The 21,124-nt window shown below is 56.0% G+C and overlaps 9 protein-coding genes across 9 annotated transcripts; 4 read left to right on the forward strand and 5 right to left on the reverse strand.

The window, feature by feature from the left end:
* Nucleotides 1-27: 27 nt before the first annotated feature.
* Nucleotides 28-1,880, reverse strand: LAESUDRAFT_695224 (uncharacterized protein). The gene is made up of 2 exons (XM_040906232.1): nt 462-1,880; nt 28-413 (listed from the first exon to the last, which is right to left on the reverse strand). The coding sequence occupies exons 1-2, from the start codon at nt 1,616-1,618 to the stop codon at nt 188-190; spliced, it is 1,383 nt and encodes a 460-aa protein (XP_040767323.1). The 5' UTR covers nt 1,619-1,880; the 3' UTR covers nt 28-187.
* Nucleotides 1,881-2,001: 121 nt separating this feature from the next.
* Nucleotides 2,002-5,228, forward strand: LAESUDRAFT_741851 (uncharacterized protein). Its single transcript, XM_040911160.1, has 15 exons — nt 2,002-2,286; nt 2,341-2,513; nt 2,573-2,617; nt 2,668-2,688; nt 2,744-3,076; nt 3,194-3,241; nt 3,289-3,390; nt 3,442-3,540; nt 3,600-3,645; nt 3,709-3,813; nt 3,921-4,044; nt 4,104-4,229; nt 4,298-4,381; nt 4,436-4,447; nt 4,500-5,228. The coding sequence occupies exons 1-15, from the start codon at nt 2,107-2,109 to the stop codon at nt 5,090-5,092; spliced, it is 2,091 nt and encodes a 696-aa protein (XP_040767324.1). The 5' UTR covers nt 2,002-2,106; the 3' UTR covers nt 5,093-5,228.
* A 39-nt stretch (nt 5,229-5,267) lies between these two features.
* On the forward strand, nt 5,268-6,380 carry LAESUDRAFT_722550 (CoaE-domain-containing protein). The gene is made up of 3 exons (XM_040908231.1): nt 5,268-5,389; nt 5,450-5,843; nt 5,896-6,380. Exons 1-3 carry the CDS (start codon nt 5,383-5,385, stop codon nt 6,221-6,223), a joined length of 729 nt encoding a protein of 242 aa, XP_040767325.1. The 5' UTR covers nt 5,268-5,382; the 3' UTR covers nt 6,224-6,380.
* A 55-nt stretch (nt 6,381-6,435) lies between these two features.
* LAESUDRAFT_722551 (uncharacterized protein) lies at nt 6,436-8,235 on the reverse strand. Its single transcript, XM_040908232.1, has 5 exons — nt 8,164-8,235; nt 8,014-8,108; nt 7,932-7,959; nt 7,604-7,748; nt 6,436-7,418 (listed from the first exon to the last, which is right to left on the reverse strand). Exons 1-5 carry the CDS (start codon nt 8,181-8,183, stop codon nt 6,591-6,593), a joined length of 1,116 nt encoding a protein of 371 aa, XP_040767326.1. The 5' UTR covers nt 8,184-8,235; the 3' UTR covers nt 6,436-6,590.
* A 115-nt stretch (nt 8,236-8,350) lies between these two features.
* Nucleotides 8,351-11,151, forward strand: LAESUDRAFT_511980 (uncharacterized protein). The gene is made up of 11 exons (XM_040902742.1): nt 8,351-8,467; nt 8,523-8,560; nt 8,620-8,675; nt 9,077-9,117; nt 9,202-9,250; nt 9,309-9,375; nt 9,429-9,474; nt 9,525-10,061; nt 10,120-10,143; nt 10,197-10,896; nt 10,958-11,151. Exons 1-11 carry the CDS (start codon nt 8,451-8,453, stop codon nt 10,985-10,987), a joined length of 1,605 nt encoding a protein of 534 aa, XP_040767327.1. The 5' UTR covers nt 8,351-8,450; the 3' UTR covers nt 10,988-11,151.
* Nucleotides 11,152-12,160: 1,009 nt separating this feature from the next.
* LAESUDRAFT_512017 (uncharacterized protein) lies at nt 12,161-14,924 on the reverse strand. Its single transcript, XM_040902743.1, has 4 exons — nt 14,582-14,924; nt 14,466-14,530; nt 14,336-14,406; nt 12,161-14,284 (listed from the first exon to the last, which is right to left on the reverse strand). Exons 1-4 carry the CDS (start codon nt 14,686-14,688, stop codon nt 12,443-12,445), a joined length of 2,085 nt encoding a protein of 694 aa, XP_040767328.1. The 5' UTR covers nt 14,689-14,924; the 3' UTR covers nt 12,161-12,442.
* Nucleotides 14,925-15,063: 139 nt separating this feature from the next.
* LAESUDRAFT_756539 (oligomeric complex COG6) lies at nt 15,064-18,085 on the reverse strand (the record flags this gene model as incomplete). Its single annotated transcript, XM_040912185.1, has 10 exons — nt 15,064-15,399; nt 15,458-15,526; nt 15,586-15,939; nt 15,997-16,072; nt 16,131-16,267; nt 16,325-16,646; nt 16,706-16,873; nt 16,932-17,129; nt 17,182-17,312; nt 17,669-18,085. The coding sequence occupies 10 exons, from the start codon at nt 18,083-18,085 to the stop codon at nt 15,064-15,066; spliced, it is 2,208 nt and encodes a 735-aa protein (XP_040767329.1).
* LAESUDRAFT_695245 (DUF1783-domain-containing protein) lies at nt 18,068-19,219 on the forward strand. The gene is made up of 5 exons (XM_040906233.1): nt 18,068-18,485; nt 18,547-18,765; nt 18,824-18,878; nt 18,928-18,987; nt 19,038-19,219. The coding sequence occupies exons 1-5, from the start codon at nt 18,279-18,281 to the stop codon at nt 19,097-19,099; spliced, it is 603 nt and encodes a 200-aa protein (XP_040767330.1). The 5' UTR covers nt 18,068-18,278; the 3' UTR covers nt 19,100-19,219.
* On the reverse strand, nt 19,209-21,056 carry LAESUDRAFT_722555 (mitochondrial pyruvate dehydrogenase E1 component beta subunit). Its single transcript, XM_040908233.1, has 8 exons — nt 20,962-21,056; nt 20,636-20,902; nt 20,229-20,567; nt 20,035-20,163; nt 19,866-19,984; nt 19,680-19,809; nt 19,478-19,624; nt 19,209-19,424 (listed from the first exon to the last, which is right to left on the reverse strand). Exons 1-8 carry the CDS (start codon nt 21,010-21,012, stop codon nt 19,410-19,412), a joined length of 1,197 nt encoding a protein of 398 aa, XP_040767331.1. The 5' UTR covers nt 21,013-21,056; the 3' UTR covers nt 19,209-19,409.
* Nucleotides 21,057-21,124: the final 68 nt, after the last annotated feature.

Below are 21,124 nucleotides of genomic sequence, written 5' to 3' on the forward strand. Positions count from 1 at the left end.
CTAAAGCAGAGACTGCTCGCATGTATTATTCCAATGATCCCAATGATCAACGTTAACGTTCAACGTTCAACGTTCAACATCGATATGTTAATTATGATACAGCTCAGAAGAGTCCACCAAGCACAAAAACATTCATGAGACATAGATACACCTCGCAGCGAAATGCTATAGATTAAGAGTACCATTGCTATCGCAGAATCAACTTTGATCCCGAGCCCGTCCTGCTCAGTCCCTCCGTGCCGAACAGGTTCAACGCCCTCGAATTCGGTGCCGATCCATGTCGCGTGAGGGCGCGATTGCCATAGCGTCCCATGCGTAGATGCGCGTGTCGCAACTCCTCGTCGATCCGCCACATGCCCTTGACAAACGCCTCGCGATCGAGCGTTCCCGTGCCTGACGGGTCGCAGTCCGCCCTGTGCATAATGTTAAGCCTCAAAATGTGTTTGACTATGAGCACATACCATATCGTCCGAAGTCTCTCTTTCTGTAATCTCGATAGCGACCATATTCGCCTCACAGTCTCCCCTGCAAGCCACTCGTCTGAACCCACCTCTGATACGCCATGATCCTTCTCTGCAGTCGACAAATCCGGATTCGTGAGCAGATCGACCGAGAGCCCGCGCCAGCCAGCAGCCTTGCGGGTGTGCGCAACGCCCGGAGGGGGGGACTTGGTATTCTCTCTCGACACTGCTCGCTGCGCCAATATGTTTCGATCAAACAGCGCTTCGTAGCGTAGGCGGGCCGCGGGAGGGACGGGTGTGGGTCTGGAGAGCTGCGCAGGGACGGGTACAGGAGTGGACTTGGGCGTCGTGGTTGGTGTCGGCTTGATAGTGACATAGGAACTATTGATGGATGGGGTATGTGAAGTTGCAGAGGAGGCGGTGAGCATGGAGATGGACGATTGTTCTGATACGGCGGTGGACGTAGAGGATGTGCGCGAGGGCGGCGCACGGGAACGGATGGGAGGATGGACGGGAGGCGGAGGCGGTGAGGGCTTTGGTGTGCCTGTTGGACGAGAGAGGCTCGTCTCCGATGGGGGAGGTTTTCTCTTGAGTCGTTGTGGAAGCTTGGGCGGCTCGGAGGACGGGCGAGAGAGAGACATGTAGGTCTCCCAGTCGTGTGCGGGAGAAGGGCGGGCTGGGCTAATGCTCGACGTCGCGGAGAGGTTCTCAAAAGACTCGGTGAGACTGGTTGATGATGATGGGGAAGCACCGAGGTGCTGCGCGCTTGGTGGGTCGTTCGCGCCGTCTGAGAGGGAGACTGAATGGAAGGAGGATATTGAGGAGCCAGAGACATGCCCTTGTCCTTGGCCACCACAACGTGCTGAAGGGCTACGTGCGTTGTCGACGCTGAGCTGATCCCGCGGGGGTAACTTGGGTGGTGATGGAGCCGTAGGGCTGCGGGCCATAGAGGACGAGGCCGATTCAGAGGTCGTCACCGACTTGAGCGAAGCATATGATGGCTTGCGGGGAGGGAGGGGCGGTATTGGGCGCATGCTCGCAGTAGGCGGTGATGCCTCTAGGTTAATTAGCGGGCCGGGGGAACGCGCTGCGTCTGAGACGTGGCGTGGGGGTGGGCGGGAAGCGATGGCGATGGGCATCCCGGCCTTGCCATTCATGTTTACGTAGGCCTCGCGCGCAGGTGGGTACGGACCATCGTCGACGACCCAGTCTTTGAGGTCAATCAAGGAGGTCTTACGCCCGAGATTGGGCGGCGAGGGCGAGGGTGACGGACGGACGGCGTTGGGCTTGGGTGAAGGAGCGATGGGCGTGAAGCCGGTGACGGCGGGGGAGAGCGGGTCGTCGAGGAGGCTGGTGGAGGAGCGAAGAGCATAGTTGTTGGCGACTGTCTTTTGCTTGTCGTCGCTGGTGCCGGCGGTGGAGAGGGCCTCGAAGGCGTTGATCTTGGCCTGCAGCGCAGACGGCGGGGCCATCATCGACTTCGTCCAGATTAAAACACGCGTGTGGCGCGTCTGTGGACGCAAGCGCCCGCAACGATTGGCGCTTTTCATCGGGCGGCATAGTGGACCGGAGTTATGAGCGCGCGTCAGCGTCCGGCATCCTCGTCCTCCCCTCATCCTTTTCTCTCATTTTGCTCGACGTCGCCATGGCTCTCGTCAACGAGGAAGACACGCACATGCATCTGCGCTCGGCGACGGAAGGCTTTGACTACCTGTTTTCGAACGACCTCGCAAAGGCACGCGAGACGTTCGCCGAGGCTGACTCGCCGTTCCACCAGCTTGGCCTCGGTGTCTGCGCCTTCCTCGAAGCTGCACTTGGCATGGAGGTAAGCAGTGCATATAAGCAGCCTGTCCTCGCTCGTGAATACCGTTTGCTGCAGACAGCCCTGCTGGCAGAAGCAACACGCTGTCTCTCCGCCTCGGAAGCGGGCTCTAAGCGACAGCTCAAGGCGTTCAAGTCCGCGAAACCCAGCGCATTTTTCCCGCCCGGCACAGAATGGGAGCTGCTGCACTCCGATGCGGTCATCTTGCTGGGCCTCAACCACGCCCTCAGGTCAGTACTGTGAAAGTGTTTACGTGACATTGACCACGCCAACTTTTGGTTGTACACAGTGAATCATACATGGGATACCTCCAGTGCTTGTATGCGTTGAACAGGTTCAGACCAATTTCTCTCTCTTCTCTCATCTTTCCTGATGTGTCCATAGCGCTCATTCCAAGTTCTCAAAGTATGTCCATATGACCCCACTCGACAACGTTCCAGCTCCTCACCTCCGCCGACAGACTCTATAAGACCGTCTATCCTACCGGGCTCGACGACTTTGCCACTCCTGTCCCCTCTATGCCGTCGTCCCGCGCGCCCAGTGTGCGCTCCGCTGCGTCCTCCTCCCTTTCCGTCGTGACCAGTCACTTGACGACCGCTGCGCGCACAGCCCCGCCGACTCCTAAGCGGTCAGGATTTTTTAGCCGACTTACCGGTGGAGCCGTGGGTCATGCACCGTCTGCTCCACCAAGCTTGCCGTCGAGCCCGACGTCTTCCATGGGTAATGGGGGGCTGGCACCGAGAGTAGAGGAGGGATCAATGGACGAGCTCATCCTGTCAGGCACTGCGTTTGGTGCGTGGCTTATGCTGCGAGACTCTTACTTGTGTGTTAACATGGGACGTGGGACGTGTAGGATATGGGTGAGTATCCGCGAACGGTGCAGTGTGTACTTCTTCACAGCATGTCTTGCATATAGGTTATTCAACCTTGTATTCTCGTTGCTGCCCGCGAAGATCAGGTTAGTCGGTGTCCTGCAACTTAGAAGTGTGCGCTGACCAGTTCCAGGGGCGTAGTCGGTTTCCTCGGCTTCAATCATGATCGACGACTGGCCCTCCGTGCACTCGCCGTGTCAGCTACACATACGGATGTGCACGGTATTTTTGCAGGGTACGTCCCTTTGAAGCTATGTCGTACCGTGGATTGACGGCGTCCCTGCAGGTTGGCACTTATGACCTACCATGGGGTCGTGCTGCTCTTGTCCGGCTACCAAGCAGACGAGCAGCACATTCTACGGCAGTATCGTGCGATCGTCGACAAGTCAGTACCATCTTCCATCAGTAGTGCCATAACGTTCTGACAAGAAAACGTTACATCAGGATCTCCACACGGTATCCGGCTGGCTCACTGTGGATATTGAACCGCGTATGTCCCTGTCCTTCGTCTTCTTATAACTTCTGCGTACTGAATGATCAGTCTTCAATATAGGCGAAGATTCTGCGCATGTCGTATGACACGGAGGGTGCGATCAAGGTGCTGCAAGAAGGGCTCAAGCCCGAGCGGCCACACACGTTTGCACAAGCGGATGGGCTCGTGAGTACGCTTATTTTAGCTCCGGAAGGCCGGAGTGCCATGCACTTCGAGCCCATCCTCCTTGAATGCGTCCAAATTAGTCGTGTTGACAATAGTGCCTGCTGTAGCTCATCTTCGAGCTCGCATGGACGCTCCTGTCGCAGCGGCGCTACCAAGAAGCTGCAGACACGTTCATCGAGATGACGAGGATTAATAGCTGGAGCCATGGGACGTACTACTTCATCGCGGCGGGTAGGTGTTAATTTTGTTTAGAACATACGGCCTGCTCATAGGTGATTTGCCCCTTCAAGGCTGCTATGTCTCTCTGAAGAACTATATCAAAGCGACGGAGCTCTTAGAGGAGATACCGGCGCTGTTGGACAAGAAGAAGATTGGAGGGAAGGACTTGCCGACGGAGGTGTTCATCAAGAAGAAGCGTGAGCTCTACAGTCTTTATTAGAGCTTAAAGTGGATTGTTGGTTCTGACGATCATCATGTTCTGGAGTGGCGTTCTACAAGGAGAAACAAAAGCGACTAACTGGTTCGGAAGCGAACTATGTGCAGTGTATCAAGATCAGCCCTGCTGAAGGTGGGTAACAGCAATATCAATATCGCGTCATGCTAACAATCCGTTGCTATTTAGAGCTAGCCATTTGTCAGTGGATCCTGCATTTTTCGCAGTCCTAGTGTTGACACTGTATTGTTAGTCTGGAACACGCACGCACGCATCACACGGGAAGTCGCGCTCGAGCACATAGCTGAGCTGAGCGTCCTCACGCCGCACCCCACCATCGAGAGTCCGCTTATCACGCCTCCATCGCCGGCATCAGCGGCACCCTCTGCCCTCCCGACAGCGCCTGCCCCCGACCTCGACACGGCAGACGAGCTGGCAGTGCGTTCGCTTCTCCTTGGCATCGTTCATAGGACGGCCGGCCAGTTTGTCTCCGCACGAGCGTTCCTTTCGGACGCGCACGCTCGACACGTGTCGATCAAGGTAAGTACATGGGTAGGCGGCGTCGCGCTGTTCGAGCTGGCGGTGCTCGATTTGCGAGAGGCGCAGGCGCGTCTCGAAGGTGTGCCTGGGATAGACGGGGTGTCGCAAGATAGCAGCGAGACGGTCTCGGAGAGCGAGAAGCGGGGGGCATGGAAGAAGGCCTTGCGCGAGGCAGAGAGCAAACTAGACAAGGCACTCGCGCTCGCGACGCAGCAGGTGGATTTGTCTTCGAGGCTAGATAGTCGTATCGCGATGTTGCGCGACGAGATTGTGATGAAGCGGGAGATGCTTGCAGGGACTGCGTAACTAGAGGGACAGCGAGGACATGGACGTTTATTTCACTGGACGCGTTTTGGCGGACGGCATTTAGGTACAACGTAATACACAATGATTTGTATAGAGCAATATCTATTGACATGCGTTGCGGCATACATAGACGCCGATCAGGATCAAGGATCACTATTAGTCGACTGTTATTGATTGCGTTTACTCCACGCGTACGCAGCACCTGCTGCATGCCCAGCGTGCTCATACTCAAATGACGCCGCAACTGCGCCCTCCGTCTTATATCTCACATTGACTCTAGCAACCAAGTAATGCTTGGTACGTCCGGACGACGTATTTGAAAGTTTGAATGGCGCTCACCATCGACCATCCGCACAGTCGTAGGCCTCACCGGCGGGATCGCCACTGGCAAGTCGACCGTCTCGACCCTCCTGCGCGCACAGAACATCCCAATCATCGATGCCGACGTCCTCGCGCGCCAGGTGGTCGCCCCAGGCACCCCCGCGCTCAAGCAGATCGTCGAGCACTTTGGGCCGGACGTCCTCCGTCCGGACGGCTCGCTCGACCGTCCAAAGCTCGGCGCGATCGTGTTCGCGGACGAGCAGCAGCGCGAGAAGTTGAATGCGATCGTGCACCCTGCGGTGCAGCGTGCGATGTTCTGGGGCGTGATGAAGTGCTGGTTGAGGGGGGAGAAGGTGTGTGTGCTCGATGTGCCGCTCTTGATTGAGGGCGGGCTGTGGAGGTTCGTCGGGACGGTTGTCGTTGTTTATTGGTGCGTGTCAATCAAATACGTTCTGTATCATTATTGAAAGCCATCTGTGCAGCTCGCCCGAGATTCAGCTGCACCGGTTGATGGCACGCGACCACTCTACGCGCGAGAGAGCCTCATCGAGGTTCAACTCACAGCTCCCCATCGCAGACAAGGTCGACTACGCCGACGTCGTCATAGACAATTCCGGCGATTTGCGTGACCTCGAGGAGCAGGTCGACTTGCTCATCAAGAAACTGTACAGACAGGCGGGCTACTGGTATCTGTTCAGCTGGCTCATACCACCCATTGGCTTGTGCTCCGCGGCATGGACTCTGTTGTGGAAGTCGATTGCGCGGTCAAGACGGAGTACATTGAGGAGGAGACATGCAGTGGCGGAGTAACGTTATGACATTCGTCGCTTGTACTATATCCAGATCGTCTCGTTTTCTTGTCATATTGCCATTTATCCGGTGTATGAAGTGCATGAACACTTGAGGATCTACCATAATGATAGCGGGTGTTTGGAGTCATATGCAGTTTCTCAGATATATTCCTGGCATTCAACTGAAATCCTGACTAGGCATCGCGATGCTCACTACTTCAAAGACGACAGTGGAAGGGGAAGGGTGGTTTCATGGTTCCACCCAAGCATTACAAGGAGGAGGGAGGTTGCTACGACTACGACACGGCAAAACTGCATCCGCTCTGGTGAATGGATCATAACGACATCAACGTACAGACTCCAAGAACGTCCGTCGAAAACGGCACTCAGCGCCCCACAGCACCTGCCGTTTGCCCTCGTCGTCCCCTTCCACCGCCTCTCCTTCCATATCCGCCCCAACCACCTACATATGCACCCGGACCCATGAGGCCCACACCTCCAGGCTCGCCAAAAGTTGCAACGTTCCTCTCCCGCTCTTCTTCCCTTCGGTTCCTTCCTCCTCCCCGCCTTCCGCCTCCGCCTCTACCACCACGCGCGTCGCCCGATACGATGTTGCTTCCCGACGAAAGCGAGTCGAAGAATGACTTCGTCGGATCGTATGCCGTGTCCTTTTCTTCCTTTTCCTCTTTGTCTTCCTCACTGCCTTCTTCACCGTCAGTTTTAGGCGTACCCCGGGGTGAAAGCGCCGCCTTGTCGAAGCGTGCGTTCGAGCTCTGAAAGTCAAAGTCCGTCGTAGGTACCCGCAGGTCGCTCGCCTTGGGCTCCTGCCCACGACCGCGCCGACCGCCCGAGCGCGGGACGGTGTTATTGTTTGTAGAAGCGTGAGACACGCGCAAATCACCCAAGGCACGCTCTACTGTCTCCAATGAGGCAGTAGCAGAATGTACTGAAGCATTCCGCCCATTATGGCTGGCAGTTGCAGACCTAACGGGAGTTGACGCTTGTTGTATCGGTTGCGTGGCAGGTGAAGCCCCGCGTTGCTGTGCTGTAGGAGACTGGCCGGGTTGCTGTCGTGGAGGATACGGCTGCTGGCGGGAAGCTTGGGCAGGCGGAGCAGGCTGTTGTTGTGGAGGAACCTGTGAAGCAGGCGGTTGAGGTTGAAATGGTTGCTGATACTGTGGATATGCAGGGGTATTCATCATAGGCGCCGATGCCTGTGCGAGAAGTTAGCAATGTTTCACGTCGTAGGTTGATCGAAAGATACGAAAGGTCAGAAGGAAGGCAACGGGGTATCCACATGATTTTTATGCGCTCTCGGGCTTACGAGCATATGCTCGTTTACATCCGTCAATGGTTTCATCACCAAGCTAGCGAAAAGAATCGGTGAAGGTGAACTCACCCCAAGAACAGCTGGATCATCGTGAACATTTCGTCGCGGCGGTGGCGGTGCAGGCTCGTCGACCGCCAGATCTTTGACCTCTGATGCACGGAAGATGATATAGGTGTAGGGTTCTTGCACAGGCGGGATGAACTGATCTGGAGGTCTACGAAAGATGACACGTCAGCTGCCTGCAATGGACGATGTCGAATCGGAGAGATGAAAGGAGCCAGAAGACAATCAATGGAAAATCCACATAATTTCATGCGCTTCCGGGCGAGCGAGCAGTGCTCTTTTACATTCGCGGTGCTTCTTTTCGCAGGTATGGTAGCATGGAAGAGATGCTCACCGTCGAGACTCTGTCCCCATGGAGTACACTAAAAATGTACCTCTCAATCACCGTCGCCGCAGCAGCCGCGATGTGAGCTCACCACTGGACAGTTGGATGGTGGACGCTGCGGGGTCGATGCCCGCGAGGATCCCTCTGTATCGTACATCTGAGTGAGAAATGAGAGAAATGGGCTTTCTGTGCCGTCCAGAGTCAGTGTCTGCGTCGCACTTCGCGAGCGTGGTGAGCGAACCCGATGAAACTGGCGGCCATGCCTGGGAGAGAAGGGAGCGGGTGGATGTTCAAATTCAAAATTGCAGTCGCGTCGATGCGTGGTGAGAGTCCTGCAAAGCGCGGGTCTTGCCGGATGCCACGCGGCAGCATCAGCACGTGCAGGGCAAGGCGAGTAGGTGTGGCGGAGAATTAGTTGGGCGCATCACGGTCGCCCTGCCGCTCGAATGTCGCCCGAACGCTAGGACAGTCCGGGACACGCTCTGCTCAGCGTTACCTCCTCCCTCTCGTTTGCATATCTGCCAGCCAATGTCCCAGGCAAGACTGTAAGTTGAAGTTTTCTGAGATCAACGAGCCGCTCACTGGTAACTACCGCTCCAGAACCCTACGGCCACCGCCGAACATTGAATTCGTGCAGGGTATGTTTCTGATCTGCAGAAGTCACGACGTGTTTGCTGATGTTCCGATTGCACACCAGGCTTCCCGGGGATCCCACCTGGCGCACCTGACCGTCCGCAGGCAGCTGTCAAGGGGGTGAGTATGTTATCTTCGTTAGGAATGCTCTTGGGATTTCGAGCGGAGTTCATACGGGGAGGAGTGCAAGAGATCTCGGGTGATGTGGTCCTCGACATGTCGTAAAGTATGCAAGCGCAGAGAGCTGACCATGGATTTATGTCCGATGCTCGAGCATTCGCTCTGCATGTCCAGTTGAATGCTCCATATCGATGGATCATACAGTGCACGGCGCGAGCCCTTCCGTAGAAAGTCATGAAGGGAGATCAACAGAAGCAGCAACATGGGGATTGTTGTCACGTAAACTGGACGCACCCAATGACGGACTATGAGAACTATGGAGTCATGTCCGAATCTCGTCGCCAATCGCCTACTTCTTTTACTTCGGATCGCTCAGACGCTAATCCGAACGCGAATTGTAGGCAATCGAGGTGCGCGTTGCAGCTGAAGGGGTCAAGGCCAAGTGGGTCCGAATAGAGCTCAGGAAGATTGAGACTCTTCCAGGCGGTGGCGTCGCTAACACCTTCTTCGATTTTGTTGGCCAAAGCCCTATCAACGTATGGCAAGCAAGAGAAGAGTATGGGGTCCTGCATGCTGTGAGTGGCGCTGATTTGTTTGTCGACTGCCACTTTGAACACAGACCTTGCGTTACAGCAAGATTTTCCCTTCTACATTCGTATCCCGGAGTCAATTCCTCCCAGTATTTCCTTGGAGAAAGGCGGTACGTAGAGTTACCTACACCTCACGGCGTACACGCTTACAACTCTGTAGCAGGTATCAAGTATGAGCTCATTGCCAGCGTCTGCATCAAAGGGAAAAAGTAAGCAAATTCCTCGGTGCCTTCGCCGCCGTTCTGACTTCACTTTCCAGGGGACTTCTTCGCCGGGACAAGCCTACCATCACCGCCACTTCCACCCCGGTCATGATTGACAAGCACGAGTTGCACTCGACATGGCCGGTGTACCAGCAGCCCGAGACGCGTAGCCACACAGAAGGTGGAGTGACGCTCACAGTCGACCGCTCGCGCACCTGCTATGGCCCAGGCGACCGCGTCGAGGTCTCGGCAGCAGTGAAGACGGAGGCGCTGCACACGGGCATTCTGCGCGGCTATGAGTTTACTTTGCGTGAGACTACCGTCTTCCGTGGGAGTACGCACTCGAAGAAGGGTGCGCCTATTGTGAAGAACGTCCACATTGGCGAGCAGAAAGTACCGGTGAACGTTACGCTCTACGGCGGGACGCAGCACAAAGCGTCACTCGTTGTCACGATACCCCCTAATCATGCGTCTGCCACGCTGACTGCGGCACGACATATTGATATCACATATACCCTATCTGTGAAGGCGCTCATGGGCACCGGCAAGCATGTTACGCTTGAATTACCTGTTATTGTCTCAAATTGGCCGAGGTTCGTCTGGATCATTAAAAGAATGTAGGATGATTCTGATATTTGGTGATGCTGTTAGGGCTGTGTCTCTAGAGGCTATGAGGTATGAATTCAATTTGATACTGCGCTTCACTGTTGATGATTATTGTGCTGCAGGCGCATCGGCATGGCTCCCAATGTCTGTCTACCGGGCCAGGGAGGGACAGGGCACACCCATCCTCCTCCGGCATCCAGCTCGGCAGGTTCCACAACGGAATCAAAGCCTATCTCGTCCCCCATTCCCAAGGTCGCCTCGATGACGTTTGCGCGACCGTCCACCGCGTCAACGCATCCTTACGCTACCGCCGACTCAGACACCACGATCAGTCGTCCGTCTGCGGGTCAATTCAATACTGTCCCCGTTGAGAAGGCGAACGGCAGCTCGGCTGCGAGCAAGCCGGACGAGTTTGGCGTTACCCGCGCAGCAGAGCAGCCCAAGGGTGGTGGTTCCGACCGAACGTCGAGTGTCGCCTCTACCGAGCGCTCTAGCCAGTACGCCGCACAGACCATTGGAGGCGTTCCAGGTCATTCAGGCGGGAATGGACGCATTGCACCGTATGCGAGTGAGACGACGGCGTTCGCTCGTCAGCGGGCTTCGACAGGACGGTCACAGGCACGGCTGACCATTGCGAACCTGAACGACAATGAGGTCGAGGAGCACGCAAAGGCGCAGAGAGCCCACTCGGCGACGGTGCAAAACACATCCCGCTCGAAGTGGATGACGGCAGAGGATGAGAAGAAGCGCCTGTACGAGACGGCTGTCGCTAAAGTCGAACGTGTCCAGGGTGCTGTCGCCCGCGCCCGCAGTCCCGATGATGTACGTCCTATCCTCTCCGCTGTCTATCAAGGCTGATCCATTTGCATACAGCATGCTCAAGTCATTGCTCCCTCGGACGCTCGGACAGTGACTCCAGCTGCAGATACGAAGCCATCGACAAAGGCCAATGGATGGTCAACTGCGGAGGAAGAGAAAGCTAGGTTGTTCTACGAAGCTCAAGCTGCCGTCGCCAGAACGCAAGGACCGGATGGTTCAATGGCTGGCTCACCACCTCCTTCGTTGCATGGCAGAAGCCAATCACTCACGACTTCACCACCAGCAATTCGGCCATCTCATAGTACCATAGCCCAGGCTGCAAGTGGGCAATCAAGTCAATTACAGACTCCAAGGCCCACGAAGCGGCCGTCCACATCACAATTACCATCTGCCGAGGAAGAGAAGGCTGTCCTTAGGCGATACTACGAGGCGAAGGCTGCCGTCGAGCGCACGCATGCAATTAACCATGGTGCTGCTCCTGCAACTTCTCCGCCTACGTCCGTTGTACCCAATGATACATACCATGCCCAAACTACCACAAGTCCTGGACATGCTTTGACGCCGAACGGTGTTATTCCCCCCTTCGTTGTTGCCTCGCCCCAGCCGATATACCCGTCCGAGAAAGAACAGCTGCGTGCCATATTCGAAGCACGCGATGCCGCAGCGATGGCAGGCAGCCCGCCGCCGCCGATCATGCCGAGTGTCAGTGCACTGGGGCCTCCATCGTTCGTTTCCCCGAGCATCAATGCAACCGAAGCAAGCTCACCGCCATTTGCATCTACCTCCACTCTATTGTCCGGCGTGGCAGCTGAGAAAGAGGTGCTTCGCAGACGGTTTGAGGCACAAGATGCTGCTGCTCTTATTGCTGCTGGCCCTCCGGCACCGCCACCACGCATACACCGCACTCCTTCTTCTCCTGTCTCCCGTCCTATCCCCGTGCCACCACGGTCTCCCTTCCTTACCCCTGGTAGTCCAGGTGGCATGAGACCGCTCACTGCTGCAGAAGAGAAAGCAAGGCTGAATGCGCAATACGAGGCCGAAGAACACGCGGCGCAATCCCAGCTTAACGGCAACACTATGTCTCCTCCGGCGCCTATGACTCTACGGTCGATGAACAGCTTCCGTCCAGAGGAGTCCGAATTTCCACGAGAGTCAGAGGTTCCGTCGGCGCCACCCCCTCTCGCACCGCGTCCTCCAAAAGAGTACATTTTGGAGACACAGGAGGAAGACAAGCGTACTTACGCACGACTAGAAGCCATTGACAAGGAGATATCTACGTTCTCCGTTCCCCGCAAGACAGAACTTATTCTGTCGTCCTTCAGTGCAGATTTAGTTGATTCGGAAGGAAATCCTCTACCTACACCAGGCCCGCCCCCACCAATTGCTCCGTCTACCATCATCACTTCCTCTGCACCTCCATGAAAGATAGAGTAACAGGAAGTGCATAATGCGCCCGTGTATCAGCATTATTTTCTGCCCTGCTCAGTAGTCATAGGATACACTTGGGCGTTGACACTACTAGTACAGGTCTAATTACATACGGATATATTTATCGCTTGCGCTTGGTCTTCCGGCTGTCCGCAGAAGAATCGTGTGGAGTAGCAGGGGTTAAGGACTGGCCGGCGTCATCTGCCTTCCGCTTTTGCGGTAGAGAACGGGCGTCGGAGTTGTTTGTTTGCATGGAAGCAGTGTCAAAGACCTCGTCGGGGAAAGCAGTGAGCTGGTCCGTCGACGCATTTGCAACGGGAGTCCCGTCGATGCGTGTGGAGGGATCGAAGTGGTCAATTACGTCAGGATAACCCAGCTCTGCATTGGTGCTGTTCAGAAACGAATCCAGAAATAGGTCTGAAGAGGGATCTTCATAATGCCCGTCGAGGGTGGACGCAAGTGATGCATCGGGATGCAACACGCCCGGTTGGATTCCGTTCGGCACGGGGGTTGTGTAAGCTCCACTTGGCTGCCCATGACCATTGACTACTCCGTTCGCCGATGATCCCATGCGATTGTCATGCGACTGCGCCGTGAGAGCCTGCGGATCCATTCCCAAATCATGAATGAGACTTTGCAAGTTGTTTTGCAGCAAATCCATGTCCGCCTCGATCTCCATCGCGTCACGATACGTCCTCTGCAGGCGCGAAGCGTTGTCGAACGGCGGTTCCAGCGAAGATGCATCATCTCCGCCCGACATGGATGTGTTTAGCATGGGCAAAGAAGATTGTGGCACAGGTGCGGAGACAGGCAGCTCAGGGCGCAAGCGGTTGTAGTCGGCATAGGTCGGATTGTAGTGTGACAACTGGGTCATGCCATCCTGATGGACGACGTGCCCGGGGTCGGCCTGAGGCGCCATGGGAAAGCTTGGCTGTGCAGCAAGCGCCTGTATGAGACACTGCATTTGTGCAGGGTTGCTCAGCACTTGTTGGACGGCTGCCTGCCACACATTCTCCGAGTGGCTCGAGGCACTCGCGTTTGCGGCGATCGAGCTCAAAGCGGACGGCGAGAGAGTAGTCTCGCCCGGAGACACGGTAGCGGCAGGAGCAGTGCGCGGAGGCGCTTCTGTCGCCGAACCGTGGTTAGAGTTGTTGCCTGTGCTTGTCCTTGATAATACCGCAGTGGGCCGCGTTGGACGCGCCGTATGGCTTGATGTGGCCGAGTTGGTAGCTGAGCTGACGGGCATCGGCGAAAGCGCCTCTGAGGGCGCAGAGGAAGGTGCAGAGGAAGGCGTCGACGACAGTGGGGGTGTTTCGACAGGAGCAATTTGGCCTGCGAGACGGTGGGGTTCGTACATTGTGCGTTGCAAAATGTCAAGTGGTAACTCACCAGCAAGGGGGATATCAGTACCCTCTCGCGGGTGCACTGTGTGAGCGACATTCCCGTCATCCTCGTCATCAGCGTCAACAATTTCCACGGTCTTTCCCTTGGACGACCTGCCGTCACTGATCATAAGCCTCTGTCGAGCGCGCGGGCCAACGCCTGGAGAGCGACCATCGTCGTTTTTGCCTAACGGTTCGGTGGTGTGTCCAAATACGCCAGCCAAGAATTTGAGAATACGATTGATAATGTCCTCCTGCTTATCATGTCTCTGACGAGTCAATGTCGCTTCCTCCCATAAGAGATCGTTCGACTTCTTCAGCGCAGCAAGATCGGCGGAGATAGCTTGCTGGTGACGCTTGATAGCGGCGATACCGTTGAGGATGGATTTGATATCCAGGCCCCGCGCGGCAGAGCCGCTGAGGGAGGTAGACGCGTTGCCGCCATCGAGATCAGCATCATCGGTATTGTTGTTGGAAGGCTGTTTCCGCTGTATCAAGCAAAGAAGGTCGGGCTGGCCGCGCTGGAAATGGGGGTGTTCGAAGTTCCACGACTCGGTATCGGTACCGCTCTTCAACACACCCTGCTGGAGATGCGGGACTTTGTGGAATCCGTACATATTAAGCTGGCGTACGAATGACGTAAACCTTTCATGTTTGAACCATCGCCCCAGGACCTCACGGGCAAGTCGTTCGTGGTTGAGAACTGGACACTAGCAGAGCATTATGGCAACTATAACAGAAATTGACCTCGCTCGCACGCACCATAGAACGAATCCCCGTTCTCTGACCAGCGGATCAGCTCCTCATTTTTGGGATCACTAACGATCCTGTGTGGCGTTGATGAGACCTCGCTCTATACCCGGGGAGGGATCACCCACTCGTAGAGTTTCTGAGGGAAAGGTGGGACAACCTGACGGGCCGCCTTGCTGAGATGGGATGGCTCCCCTTTCACAGGGCGTAATGTGACTTGCTGGTTGGGCAACATGGCAGAAGAAGACAAAGGAGGACGCAATACAAATACAGGAAGAACTCAAGTGTAAGCTGGGTGAGCGCGAGAAAGCCTGACTTCAGCCACCGTGTCGCGAATCGCTACCGACCAAACAGAGCTCAACCTAAATGTGGCAGGCTCGGAAAACATTCAGCCACAGAAATATAACCTCAGACTCTGCACTGCCTGCTCGACCACTCGGACCACACTGCGGCTCCCCCTTCCCACACCTTCATCCAGAAGATCAACCTTGACGTGGTTAGCGACTAGAAGTCGATGAGAGAGCCAACCTTCTGGCGCATCGTCGCCTCCCATTGACCACCCAGTACGACTCGAGACACAGCAGCGTCCTCGCAGCATGAGCTTCACCACCTACACAGCTGTGGTTTCGTCCACCTGCTCAGGCTCGTGTAGCCCGAAGATCTGGTACAGCAGGTGCACCTGCCCGAACGGGCGCTCACTTCCTAGTAATGTTGCCGCCGCCTCGTATCTGTTCTCCGGCCTCCGAACCTCCTCGCATAGACGTCGGTACGCTCCCGCCAGCCGCTGCAGTGCTGCCTGGTGCACGCGCGCCGCGAGACTCTGCACCGTCAGCTGAGCCAGCCGCGGAGATTCCACGACTCCCGGTCCGGAAAGCCAGTCTGAGAAGCGACGCAGCGCAGCTTGGACTCGTGCAGGTTGAGCGGCAGGTATGTGTGATAGAGGCTCCTGTGATATGCGCGACATCATGAATGCACTGCCCTTGCTATGTCGGTGAGAAACCTACGCTCGGCTGACGACTATCGATTGCGACGAGCACTTCTTCCAGTCCGGCGTTCCGGAGAATGTTCTTGTACTATTAGTATTGACAAAGCATTAGTTGGAAACGTGTCATGACGCAAGTAGACCACACACGTGTTCCTCCGTCAGTTGCAATACTTTCGCTTCCACCAAACCTTGTATGACACCTTGCTTTTGGAATGTGAACGCGAATGGCTCGATGACGCTCTGCAGGTATGTGAGGGTGTTGAGGACGAACACCGTCTTGTCCCATTCAGGTTGAAGCTTCTGCTTCTTTTCGGCGGATGTGAGGCAAGTCTCGATCGCCGGATCAACCATCTTGTCGAGGATGTCGCGGAAGCCTGCATGCAATTGTTCCTCCGTCTCGTCACCAAGTAACGACGAGTCGTATACTAGCATGACTTCACGCAGCACCTGTGCGTGGTCAAGAATGACTAGCGGTGGGGAGACGCTTCGGTCATCGAGATCCTAAGAATTCTCTGCTTAGCGATCTTCGCGAAATCGATCAATAGGAGTGTGACATACAGGCGGTACGCGCAGCAGCGAACGACCTTGCGCGTTGATAGAACCGATGAACACCTGATACGCCATGTCCGTCATCCTGTGTCACTGCGGAATCAGTACATGTCGCATTATGCAATCCCCATCAGCTCACGCACTGTTTCAATGCCTTGAAAAGCACTGCATCTCCACCAACCGTGCGCTGCATCGTCAACGTGTAGAATTGCAGCAGATTCGCGATCTTGTATGACGTGATGCTGCTCTCCTGTGACCGCACTGTCTGCTGCACCCTGTTCTAGAAGCATCAAATCAGCCTGCGTGAAACCTACGTTGCCCGAAAAGCTGCACCGACCTGCAAAGGCGTGCAGAGTTTTGCCACAGCGGCATCCATCAGCTCACCCATCCATTCTTCTTCTTCACTCTGGGAGAACGTCCGCACGCTTCCGACCATGCGGCCGTCCCCTTTCACACCAAAGAGCCCCTCCAAGAACTCTCGCTCCGCGGCAATCGCCTGATGTACCCAAGCTAGCATATCCCCCATATATCGCAGCGGGTCGTGCGCGTGCAGTTCAATCGGTCGAGGCAATCCGCCGGGACCTCCGCGCGTGAGTGCCTCGGTGAACACAGTCAGCAACGTCGCTTGACGTGTTTGAGACAGATAAGTAAGCGCCTCGCTAGGCACAAAGAAGTGAATACACGTTCGGAAGGTTTGGCGAATAAATAGGCCACATACGTCAGTAGCTCGGGGCGATGTCGTAGCCTCCGCACGGCTTCGCACATAGAAGGGCTGACTTCCAGCTGAGCGTCCCGACCCATCTGCCGGAACTCAAAGCAGCACCAGCGGAAGATCTTCTGGTGTGCTTGCTCCAGGTATCCAGATGTTGCAGACAGTATGTCCAGTCTATTGTCCAGGAGGTTGGTCAAAGTATGAAGGCAAGCCTGTAGTAAGAAATACCTACCCGGCTTTCGTCGGACCATCCTCGCCAGTCATCAAGACGCGACAGTCGTCTCTGATCCTCTGCGTCTTATCCATGGCAGCGAAAAACCGTTGATCGACAGGTACGTCCCGCGAGGTGATGGCTTCTTTTTCGTCCTCGCTGAGGGTGAACTTCGACAGAAACAAGGAGACTATGGACTGTCGGGTAGTTATCACTTGCCTGGTTGAAGTATGTAAATTCACTGTCGTCGTAGACAGTGGGCCCCGCTCACCTCTCATCTCGCAGACTGCCTGCTCGATCTAAAAGAGACTTGCATGCTTCGTTCGTTTCTTCCAGCTGCACCTGCGCCTCATCACACCTCATGCGCATGGCAGCAAGATGGCCGTGCAAAGTATCGAGTTGCTGTATGGTCGGTGAAAGTGCATGAGCGTACAAGTCAGGATCCAGCGGAAAAGCCTGCCATATGTTCATTGGGGGGAGTTCCCAGAGACAGCGAATGTAAGGCCGGTGAATGCACGCTATTATCGTACCAGACAACCAACATTCCAGAAACTGCGTAGAATGCAGTCGGCCTGAGAACGCTTCCCCATCAACCAAGGCGAACCTAGCAGACGGCTCCGCCCGGCAACGAGGCGTACTCGGCAGACACGCCATGCAGAGAGGAAGGGCAAATTGACACAGAAGGGCTCGGATCTGTGACGCGAAGTACGCGCACAGGGGCTCATGGCCTGGCCCAGAGAGCGGAAACGGATAATTACCTTGTCAACCTCTCCAAATGCCAGCAGGAACTTACGACTGGACTCAGCAAGCTTGTTCTCCACGTCCCGGCGGAGGTTCCTCCGCGCGCGGGCAGCAATGTCCCCAGAAACGTCGTCAGCAGCAACCACACCGCTGGCAGCGAGCTTCCCTGATATTCGAGATGCGTCGGTCTCATCCAGGCCGTCTTGATCTATGCTCTTGTCATCTCGAACCACGCTCTTGCCTTTCGCATGTACGGACGCGCTGGGCGGTGGCGCATACAGCTCCGAGAGCACGTGCAGGGCCTCCTTGGTGGCCTCATCATCAAAATTTGCACCGAGAACCTTGTATAGACGTAGAGAAATTGGGTTATGAGGTTGCGAGGGAGAGGCGAGAGACGGTCTGGAGGGAGAGGGGGAGAGAGAGACAGCACTCATGGTGACTGCCGAATAAGCGCCCATCCCAACGCGTCTTGCCCGGTCGCGATCGGTGATTCGGACGCGTCGGTTTGCATGCGTTCGCCCCCCTTTCCCTTTGCAACTCTCCGCACTGGCGTCGTCCTGTCGGCAGCCTTGACTACTTGAAGTTAAAGAGCATCATCCCGTACGACTACAGAACGCAGCCATCATCATGTCTCGAGCTGCCGCCAGGCTTTCCTTTCTCCCCGCCCGCTGCCTGCGCAACCGATCTGCGGTGAGAGGCTCCTCGAGGGCATATACAACCACGGCAGAGCTGCCTCGACCGCCTCCCAAGGATTCCCCGGAGGCGGAGGTCTTCGCGGCGCCATCCAAGCCCCGTCCCTACAAGCGGCCACAGAGAGACTTACCTCCTCTCCAGGTATGCTGCTTTCACATCGGAACTCCGCGTAGACTTGGCTGATTCCCCGAATCCCATAAAGAGGCGGTGGCCCATCATCCTCGCGTTCAGCACCGTCGGCGTCGCCTCCTGGGGCGCGTTCCTCGCATGGAGCCATAACCAGGAGAGGCTTCATAGCTCAATCGTCCGGCAGATACTGGAGAACCTGCGTGACAGTCCTGAGCTGAACGCGGTGCTGGGCGACGCGATCCGCCCCGAGCCCATCTGGTGGCTGAACGGCGACCCCTGGATCAACGGTTCGGTGAGTCCCCTGTGAGCGTACCGGGATGCATGAGCCGTGGTGATAGCGGCTCCGACAGGTCCATATGATGCAGGGCAACATTGATGTGAGCTTCAGGATCAAGGGCCACAAGGGTATGTGTGCTTTAATCCCTATATGACGAAGTTACTCACCCTTATGCAGGCTCAGGAACACTATATTTCACAAGCATACGTAAAGCCAAAGGCGAACCATTCACCATCAGTGCGTAGTGCCCACTTGTCCTTATGCTTCCGGGTCTCAACTCCGTGCAGTTCGTTATAAGGTCATAGCCGACGATGGCACTGAGGTTGACATTCCGTCACAATCACACTAAGCTTACAGGTACCATACTTCCGATAGAAGTTTAATGACTGATGGACATAGAATACCACCCCAATGTAGACCTTCCGCCATGACATTCGGAGGCCTCAGCGAGTAGCGACAGTCAGATCGGACTTTTAACAAGCAGTCTGCTTCATACGCGTCATGTCGCCCACGAAAAATCATCCACGGCTTCGCGTCGCGGACGGTGAAGTAATGTCACGCTACACTAGCACAGGCCATCTAATACTGTACTGTACGGCCATCCGTCAAAACACTATAAGAATCGAATCACGCTCAAACTCTTACGCATCAACGGGAGCTCAGAACCGGTGCCCCTGCAGTGACGTCAGTTTCGTATCCCTCAGAGCGAGGACTCGAAACGACCCACCTCCTCACGCTCCCGACCACGCAGGAAAGGCGGCTCATGGCCCTCGGCATAGACAGAAGCCCAGAGGTCCGAATCGGGAGGGAAGGGCGCCTTCTTGGCTTCCTCAACAGCAGCATCAACCTCTGCTTTCGCGTCCTTGTCGAGTTTCTATGGCACAATGCGTTAGTGAGATGCGTGAGTATATAAGTAGAGCGCGGCGTGCCTTCAGACCCTCCTCAGTCGCCAGACCCCAGTCCGCCAGATAGCTCTGCAGGCCACGGATAGGGTCGTTTGTACTGCGTACGCGCTGGATTTCCTCACGCGTACGATAACTCGTTCCAGGGTCGGACATCCTGAACATTAACGATCCATCATTTGGGTTGTGAGAGATAGTGAGGGCGCGACGTACGAGTGACCGCCGTAGCGATACGTGACGAATTCAAGTATTATAGGGCCCTTTCCATCCAGAACCCACTGCTTGGTGTGCTCCACAGCCTTCACGACCGCGAGGACGTCCATACCATTCGCCTAGATACAGGGTTTAGTACTGGTCTAGAGTGCTGCAAGGAATACGTTACCTGAATGCCTGGGATCTGGTCACCACGAGTATAATACTGAGTGTTGGACGAGCTCCGCTCCGCCGAGGTACCCATCCCGTACTTGTTGTTCTCGCAGACGAACACGCATGGCAGGTTCCATAGCTTGGCCTATCATCACATATTTGTATGGCATAGTGAGCTTTAGGTTGGATTGTGAGTAACGACAAACGCACCATGTTGAAAGCCTCGAACACCTGTCCCTGGTTACTCGCGCCATCGCCATACATCGTGTACGTCGCGATTGGCTTTTCCAGGTACTTCGCTGCGAATGCGAGGCCAGCACCAAGCGGGACTTGCGCGCCAACGATACCGTGCCCGCCCTGGAAGGACTCCGTAAAGACGTGCATGGAGCCACCCTTGCCCTTCGAGATACCGGTTTTGCGGCCGAGAAGCTCGCTGATGAGCGCAAAGACGCTCCCACCGCGCAAGACGGCGAACGGATGTGTGCGATAGGCCGAGATGATGTTGTCCTGGGGCGTCAGCACGTGCGTCATGCCGACCGAGACAGCTTCCTGATTGCAGGTAGCCGCCAGACACGCGTCAGAATGCGCGCGACGGGGGAGCTATGCGGGCTGCGCACCTGTCCGATTGCGAGATGACAGAAACCGCGGATGAGCTTCTGCTTGTAGAGGGCGTCCGCGGCTTGCTCCATACGGCGCATGGTGCTCATGAGCTTGTACATTTTGAGGAGGCCATCCTTGGTCACCTCGAGATCACGCGTCGGGGGGTCGGTCTTGAACCCATGGAAGGACTCCTCGTGAAGCGTGACCATGAAGGGCTCGGAGTGCGACGCCTCCTCCTTCAACTGCGTCGTGTCCGCTGCCGTCTGGAGCGCGCGGACTAGAGGCTATGTAACGCGGACAGTGAGTCTGGGAAGAGTAAGAGACGACGTCCGGCATCCCTTACAGTTTTGCGAGTGCGAGGAAGGCTAGCGCGTAACCGGGCGAGGGAGGCCATGGTGGATAGAGAAAAGATGAGCAAGCGCGTCGCTGGCGATGGGGATGGGCATTCATGAGGGACGCGGGCCGGCTCGTCACGCCACTTGCTGGTCAGTCCACACATGCTTCAT

The sequence above is a fragment of the Laetiporus sulphureus genome, assembly GCF_001632365.1.
Source record: "Laetiporus sulphureus 93-53 unplaced genomic scaffold LAESUscaffold_7, whole genome shotgun sequence".
NCBI lineage: Eukaryota > Fungi > Basidiomycota > Agaricomycetes > Polyporales > Laetiporaceae > Laetiporus > Laetiporus sulphureus.

Excerpts from the sequence above, each read along its gene's own strand:
- LAESUDRAFT_722550 (XM_040908231.1), top strand. Across the intron at positions 5,844-5,895 it reads ACGGTTGTCGTTGTTTATTG|CTCGCCCGAGATTCAGCTGC; the intron begins GTGCGTGTCAAT and ends CCATCTGTGCAG.
- LAESUDRAFT_722551 (XM_040908232.1), bottom strand. The coding sequence starts at position 8,183 with ATGGCCGCCAGTTTCATCGG. Across the intron at positions 8,109-8,163 it reads ATGGCCGCCAGTTTCATCGG|AAAGCCCATTTCTCTCATTT; the intron begins GTTCGCTCACCA and ends TGGACGGCACAG. Across the intron at positions 7,960-8,013 it reads CACCATCCAACTGTCCAGTG|TGTACTCCATGGGGACAGAG; the intron begins GTGAGCTCACAT and ends GTACATTTTTAG.
- LAESUDRAFT_695224 (XM_040906232.1), bottom strand. The coding sequence starts at position 1,618 with ATGAATGGCAAGGCCGGGATGCCCATCGCCATCGCTTCCCGCCCACCC. Across the intron at positions 414-461 it reads GAGAGACTTCGGACGATATG|GGCGGACTGCGACCCGTCAG; the intron begins GTATGTGCTCAT and ends CATTATGCACAG.
- LAESUDRAFT_741851 (XM_040911160.1), top strand. The coding sequence starts at position 2,107 with ATGGCTCTCGTCAACGAGGAAGACACGCACATGCATCTGCGCTCGGCG. Across the intron at positions 2,514-2,572 it reads GGCCTCAACCACGCCCTCAG|TGAATCATACATGGGATACC; the intron begins GTCAGTACTGTG and ends GGTTGTACACAG. Across the intron at positions 3,814-3,920 it reads TTGCACAAGCGGATGGGCTC|CTCATCTTCGAGCTCGCATG; the intron begins GTGAGTACGCTT and ends TGCCTGCTGTAG.
- LAESUDRAFT_722555 (XM_040908233.1), bottom strand. The coding sequence starts at position 21,012 with ATGGCCTCCCTCGCCCGGTTACGCGCTAGCCTTCCTCGCACTCGCAAA. Across the intron at positions 20,903-20,961 it reads TTCCTCGCACTCGCAAAACT|CCTCTAGTCCGCGCGCTCCA; the intron begins GTAAGGGATGCC and ends CGCGTTACATAG. Across the intron at positions 19,985-20,034 it reads ACCAGATCCCAGGCATTCAG|GCGAATGGTATGGACGTCCT; the intron begins GTAACGTATTCC and ends CCCTGTATCTAG.
- LAESUDRAFT_511980 (XM_040902742.1), top strand. Across the intron at positions 8,561-8,619 it reads GAACATTGAATTCGTGCAGG|GCTTCCCGGGGATCCCACCT; the intron begins GTATGTTTCTGA and ends ATTGCACACCAG. Across the intron at positions 9,118-9,201 it reads GCTGAAGGGGTCAAGGCCAA|CCCTATCAACGTATGGCAAG; the intron begins GTGGGTCCGAAT and ends TGTTGGCCAAAG.
- LAESUDRAFT_695245 (XM_040906233.1), top strand. The coding sequence starts at position 18,279 with ATGTCTCGAGCTGCCGCCAGGCTTTCCTTTCTCCCCGCCCGCTGCCTG. Across the intron at positions 18,486-18,546 it reads GAGACTTACCTCCTCTCCAG|AGGCGGTGGCCCATCATCCT; the intron begins GTATGCTGCTTT and ends AATCCCATAAAG. Across the intron at positions 18,988-19,037 it reads AGGCGAACCATTCACCATCA|TTCGTTATAAGGTCATAGCC; the intron begins GTGCGTAGTGCC and ends AACTCCGTGCAG.
- LAESUDRAFT_512017 (XM_040902743.1), bottom strand. The coding sequence starts at position 14,688 with ATGTTGCCCAACCAGCAAGTCACATTACGCCCTGTGAAAGGGGAGCCA. Across the intron at positions 14,407-14,465 it reads GAACGGGGATTCGTTCTATG|TTCTCAACCACGAACGACTT; the intron begins GTGCGTGCGAGC and ends GCTAGTGTCCAG. Across the intron at positions 14,285-14,335 it reads ATGAAAGGTTTACGTCATTC|GGTGTGTTGAAGAGCGGTAC; the intron begins GTACGCCAGCTT and ends CATCTCCAGCAG.